Source organism: Hemicordylus capensis, chromosome 6 (assembly GCF_027244095.1).
Source record: "Hemicordylus capensis ecotype Gifberg chromosome 6, rHemCap1.1.pri, whole genome shotgun sequence".
In the NCBI taxonomy this organism is placed as follows: domain Eukaryota; kingdom Metazoa; phylum Chordata; class Lepidosauria; order Squamata; family Cordylidae; genus Hemicordylus; species Hemicordylus capensis.
Genome location: NC_069662.1, coordinates 35,222,582 through 35,229,153, shown reverse-complemented (window position 1 = coordinate 35,229,153; position 6,572 = coordinate 35,222,582). Strand labels below are relative to the sequence as shown.

At 43.7% G+C, this 6,572-nt stretch overlaps 1 protein-coding gene across 1 annotated transcript in view; it reads right to left on the bottom strand.

Annotated features, from left to right (window-relative positions):
- SHANK1 (SH3 and multiple ankyrin repeat domains 1) overlaps positions 1-6,572 on the bottom strand; it is a 143,186-nt gene that overhangs the window by 87,889 nt on the left and 48,725 nt on the right. Inside the window, exons 3-4 of the mRNA XM_053260515.1 lie at positions 5,405-5,608; positions 2,704-2,775 (exon numbers count right to left, since the gene is read on the bottom strand). Of these exons, the coding sequence (XP_053116490.1) occupies positions 2,704-2,775; positions 5,405-5,608 (276 nt within the window). The remainder of the gene's footprint in view (positions 1-2,703; positions 2,776-5,404; positions 5,609-6,572) is intronic.

Here is a 6,572-nt window from a genome sequence, read left to right as displayed (position 1 = left end):
TTAATCTTTTATTGGCTGTTTTTATTGTTTGTAAAACACCCAGAGAACTTGCATTTTGGGCGGTATAAAAATTTATTAAATAAATAATAAAATAAAATAAAATAAAATAAAATAAAATACAGAGCTCTCCCTCTCTCAAAGGCTCCCCTTCCCCATTTCAATTCAGTGGAGCGGGAGTGTCCAGACATGCATTCCTTTGCATGAAGTATTATTCACACTGGGCTGTAGCCATTACCTGGATTTATGCCTCATTACTTCCTACTTTCTTTTACTAGGGACGTTCTTGTGCTTAGCTTGAATATATCTACAATCAAGCTTTCTTTTAAAACACCTTTTTTTTTTAAAAAAAAAGCATTTTAAAGGAAAGCTCAATTTTCTATACTCTGAAGCCTTTTCAAAAAAAGCACAACTCTTCTAACACTCATTACCATAGGAGTCAATCGTGCAATAGGCTATCAGCAACAGACAATGCAACAGAGGTCTGTTCTTCTCTCACAGCATCTGGTCAGTAAGAAACACAACTAGTTAGACATGTGGAGACCTTGAAAAGAGAAGACCTGCTGGGACTCTGAAAACCTATGTGCCACCAACACAAACAAAGGACAGATAAACACAGCTTCTAGGTTGTCTGAAGGAAATGTTGAGAATCTCAGCTTTCCTTTTTAAAAAACATTCTTAGCCCTCATGTTGATCAGAACAAAAACTGGAAACATTTTGGTAGTTTCTTAGGCAACTGGAACATTTTACTCTGAGCATGAGTGAATGCTCAGTCATTCCAAGGTTGAGGATTCAGTGTGTTCTGGGGCCATATTGGATGATGTCCTTTCTCAAATTGCTCCATAGCACATCATGAGGATTAGAGCATGCCTCCTTCCTGAGTCCTGGCTACCTACCTATCCCACCTCCGGCGCTGCCAAATGTCCAAGCACAGGTGCAACATTGTAAAAAGCATGCATGTGTACAATCTGACATGCGCAGGCCCTGATCACATGGTCAGGTTCCCAATGGTTTCGGGGATATTATTTATTAAATTATTCTGTTTATACCCCACCTTCTAACAGAATCTAAAAAGAATCTAAAAGCAATCTTTAAAACACATTACAATAGGCTTGTTTACACGGCCGTTAGGTGGGTAGGACAAGCACGCTCCCAGTTTTAAGTCGTGTGTGAGTTAAAAGCTAGGTCGGAGGACGGGAAAGTGATCGTGTGGGAGGTGGGTGCAGGCTCTGACGGCGTTGTCCTACTCAGCACTTTTTACCCAGAATATTACCAAGGTAACCAGCATAGAAAGAATGAAAGAAAGAGAGAGAGAGACAGAGGAAGGAAGGCAGGAAGGCAGGCAGGCAGGCAGAAAACACCTTTTTCATGTGAAAAATCAGAGTTAGAAAGAGAAAGAATGGCTTGCTTTGCTACTGCCTTTTGTTTCAGGGAACTACATACTACTATTCAGTCACAACTAGGTCAAAATCCTGGATTTCTCCTTTTCTTTTTAAAAATTTAAATGGACAGCTCTCCATTCGACCCATATATCAATTGACTCATCCTGCACTGGCTTCTGAAGCACATTTAAGTGATTATGGTGGGATCAACAGGAAGCTGTGCATTTGAGGTCCACACACCTGCATTTACATGCATGTGCACTGAAGTCAAGATGCAACTTCTAGGGACTTGGGGAGGGGCTACAATGAGAAGAACTCTAGGACATGTGTGAGCAGGGGTGGCCCAAGGTATTTTGGCACCTGAGGCTGGGTGCCAAATGCTGCCTTGCCCCATGCCCCTGGTCCCCACTTTCAAAACCAACCTTTGCAAACGTTGAAAGAAGAGCAGGGAGGGGGGAAGTTTGTCAGCAGCCTCCTCTTCTCTCTTCATGCTTCTTGCAAGCTCTGTAAGGAGTGCTTAAAAGATTCAAGCTTTGCAATTGGTCCCAAAGAGTAGCTCCCATGGCAGCGGCTGGGGACATCTTGTCACCCTGCTGGTGCCCCAATAAACTGCCATCTGAGGCAACCACCTCACCTTGCCTCATGAAAGGACCGCCGCTGTATGAGCTCATACTGACTGCCCCTATATGAGCTCACACCAAAAGATAGGAAATTCCCTATCTAGACAAGGAGATGGGTTATTCAGGTTGGCTCTTACCTCAGTGCATAGGAGAACAATCTGGGTAACAGATTTCTCTGACCTGGTTCACAGGTGTGCTGAAGTCCTACTTCTCTCTCCTGGCTTCTGTCTCTGTTTTCTATGGATATATTCCTAGCCTCATAACATGTGACCAACCAACCAGAACGAACGCATCTCCTCAGCCATGTATGGCTATGCACCAAAGGCTTGATAAATGCCCTGGTGTTGTTGCCTGCCTGGGACTGCAAAAACAGAGGGGTTCCCAAGAGCCTGGTAGGCCACAATAGATATTTTGGGTTTGGTGGGCCACATGTCATGCAGGCCCTCACCTACTTTCCCAGTCTCTAACAAAAAGAACATGACACCAAAAATTAAACTTCTTAAAAAGCACTCCAAACAATGCATGTGTCAGGTAAGAGTATGCAGCCATAATCCGTATACAGCTGTCTAATCTGCACAATTTATTTTCACAACTGAACACGGTCATACAATTCAAATTGTTAAAAAATGGGGCTGATTAGTGCCAGCTTCCAGACTCTCTCTGACATAGTTTTTTGGCAGAGGTGCTGAGGTCAAGTCTCTCACCTTCGTGTGGAGCTTTGCCAGCTGCTTCTCGTCCAGGTTTGTTTGCTTGTAAACACGGGTCTTGTAGCGGAACTGGAAAGGAATGAGATAAAGGATGAGACACTGGGCACTGTGCCTGCAGTTTGCATATGAGAACTGGGGCAGTGCAGTGGTTAGTGTCAAAATAGGAACAGGGGACCTGGGTTCTAATCCCAATTTAACTATGCAACTCACAGGGTGACCTTGGAGATCTCTCTCTCTCTCTCTCTCTCTCTCTCTCTCTCTCTGCATAACCTATTTCACAAGGTTGTTCTGAGGATAAAATAGAGGGCGGATGTTATATGTCACACTGTGCTCCTTAGAGAAAGAGACAGAGGCGAAGCTATAATAGGGTTGATGGGTTCAAAGAACTCGCCCAGCTCCATGGGGCCGCCTGACTGGACCCGCCCCATGGCTAGAGCCCTATGGTGGATTAATGTCGTAGCAAATGTAGCATTTGCTACGGGCCCCGTGTTTTCGAGGGCCCCGCACGCCCGGCTTCCAACTGGCAATTAAAGTTAAAACTTTACTCGTTTTATTTGGTCCATGTTCGATAAAATATCCCTTTTCTGCTAAACGTGCCCTTTAAGAAAAGGCCCAGCACAGCATTTGTCCAGTGGCTGTTGCTGGTGCTTACCACATTTTTCTTTTTAGAGTGTGAGTCCTTTGGAGACAGAGAATCCTCTATCCACTCTTTATTTTTCTATGTGAACCACTTTGAGAATTTTGATTGAAAAACGGTATACAAATGTTCACTGTTGTTGTAGTAAGTGTGAGTTTGTGGCTTGGTCTCCCATACTCCAAAATATAGCAAATGAGAAAATTGAATTACTTTACTATGCAAGTAGATAATTTACGTTTTAATATCTATGTGCATTTTTAAAAAACATTTAGAGCCCCTTTATAACATATGCTACAGGCCCTGCACTAGCTTAATCCAGCCCTGCTAGAGCCCCGGAAGGGCAGCACGAGCCCTCTGGAGCTTATTCCCAGCCTGCATTTATTGACTGGGAGCATTTATTTCTTTTTCTCTCCTCCAGCAAGGGAGAGAAAGGGAAATAAATGCACCCAGTCAGCAAATGCCCATTGGAAATGAGCACCACAGGGTTCACACAGGCCTTCCGGGGCTCTAGCCACCGACCCCTGTGTGTGACATCATGCACAAGGGGGCATGATCTGAGCTCCAGGGGGGCCCACGAGAGGGAGAAACATGACTGTATAATATGTTATTAACAACTGGAAATGAGCCTCAGGGTTTGCAGTATGTAAAATGGTAGGCTGTGCACTACACCATACCTTAGAGTTCAGAAGCATACATGTCCATGCATGTACATTACGAACAAAATTCATATCAGAGATTTCAATTTAAATTCCATAGACCTGGGGAAAGAGGGCCGAAACCTGAAGAATGACAGCTCTAGCGATGCAAAACCAACGTCTTTTTCTTTTTTCAGTAAAGTACAGACAGATGCCAGAAAATTAGAATAGTTTCCAATAGAATAGGGGCTATTGTAGAACCTACCTGTGTACCTGTATCTTGCATGTCTACATAAGAGCCCTTCCAAATGAAGGCCATAATTCATGCCCCCACTTGTTATTTTCTTGCAGTCTGTTTCATGCCGTTTGTCATTCTTGAGTCCCCACACAAAAATTCAACATGATGAACGGTGAATATTTCATATGTTCCAAGTGGGATTCCCAAATGTTGTTCACTACAACTCCACCATCCCCAGCTGCAACGGCCTTTGTCTGGGGATGATGGGAGTTGTAATCAAAACTATCTGGGAATCTCTGTTAGAGGGAATACTAGTTCCAACGTTTTGCAAATGAAAATAGGGACATTCTTGAGTACTTGGAAAACCCTTATTTTCTCATTAAGAATAACCAAAGTCAGTTGGATGGCGACCCTTTAAAGCAGGGCTGCTCAACTTTGGCCCTCTTGCAGATGTTGGCCTACAGTTCCCATAATCCCTGGCTATTAGCCACTGTGGCTAGGGATTATGGGTGTTGTAGTTCAAAAACAGCTGGGGGGCCTGAGCAGGCCTGCTTTAAAGGAAGGACACTTTCAGTTGTGACACTCTGTCTTTGGAAGGCTGTGGAAGGGGATGGGGGCCATACCTCAGTGGTCGAGCACCTGCTTTGCATGCAGAAGGTCCCAGATTCAACCCCTGGCAACTCCAGGTAGGGCTGGGAAAGGTTCCTGTCTGAAACCTTGGAGAGCCACTGCCAGTCAGCATAGACAATATTGAGTAGATAGACCAATGGCCTGACTCCATATAAGGCAGCTTCCTATGTTCCTATGCTCCTAAGGCTGTCTCCAGAGAGGTTTGGCTGGCACCCACCTTTATGTCCTTTTGGTGCCATGCCAGGCAATTCCCCCCATCCTGGGCTTCTCAAAACAGCCCTTTGGAATGCACTAACTAAGCAATGAGGCACCTTTTGAAGAGATGATTCCCTTCTATTTAGCAGGGGGAGAGCAACTGTCCCTTTCCAACCCTCCATCCTCCAGTTGTTGTCACTGGTCTCTCCTTTGTGTTTACTGTTAGATTGTAAGTCCTTTGGGGACAGGGAACCATCTTATTTATTTATTTTAATTTATTTAATTTATATAAACAGATTTGAGAACTTTTGCTGGAAAGAGCTATATAAATATTCATGGTAGCAGCAGGAACAGCAGGGTTACCTCTAGGTAAGGTACTCCTTTCTCAAAACTCTGTGGGTATTCGCGCAAGAGGCGCTCTTCATCCAGGAACTTGGCATCCCTCCCATTGGTGGCTGGCTGGAAGAGCCCATAGTTCAACACGTCCTTGAGGCTTTCATTGAGTGTACACAAAATCTGTTGCTTTGCCACCCAGATGGCTGCGTCGGGATTGAAACGCAGGCATTTCTGAAACGGGACAAGGGGGTGAGACCAAAAGGGGGGCATCAAAGCAGCACAAAGCATTCTCTTTTGAGTTTGCCCTAGAACAGAACATGAGCCTTCAGTGATCTAACCATGCACTGATATCAGCCCTGATCCGGTATAGCATGTTTCGTTTCGAGTTAGGCTGCTAACTGATCAAAGGATTTTACTTGATTCATTATCTACCTTTAATCAAATTTTAATACATTTGCATATTTTAAAAGTGCATTATAAGGTCTTCTTCTTGAAAAAGAGAAAGTGAGATAGTGATATCTTGAGATAGCAAAGGATGTGTAAGAGATTCTTCCATGTACTAAACAAAAGCTGCAACTCACCGTCAGAAAAAAAAAGGCCATTTGTAATATTTTGCTTTAAATTCCCCATTATAGTTATGCTGCCATGCAAATCTATGGTGCATTTGTGATACTGTGTACAGTTTGGCTTGTCACATCTCAAAAATAACATTAGCCCTATTCAGAAATTATGTCGTATGGGTGGTCAGATGTCTCTACATTTATACATGTTTTTATGTGGATGATTCTCCCTGCGTCTGTTTATAGGTGAACTTGGGTACAGGCACCTTGAAATGCAGGATTCTGATGGGAAGTATACTGTCACATAGGGTTCCCAGGTCCAGATGGTAAAAAAAGTCAAAATCCGTCACCAAAAAAGTGGAAATCGAGGATGCTTTTCACCAAAAAAAGTCTCCAAAAAGTCTCCACTTTACATAAAATGTGCATATGTCTATTGGTATTATAAATGCATGTTTTGGGGGGGAAATCGGTTAATTTGAGAATACAGCTCACCATGGTGAAGCTGATGACCAGGTGAGCTGTATGCCTGCTCAGTCTGCTGTCTAGGTGCAGAATTCTCAAGGCCCTTGTTTCTTAACCATAAATTTATTTCCTGGTAAGGTTTACCACACACACAGTCCTCTGTCCTCCTCCCC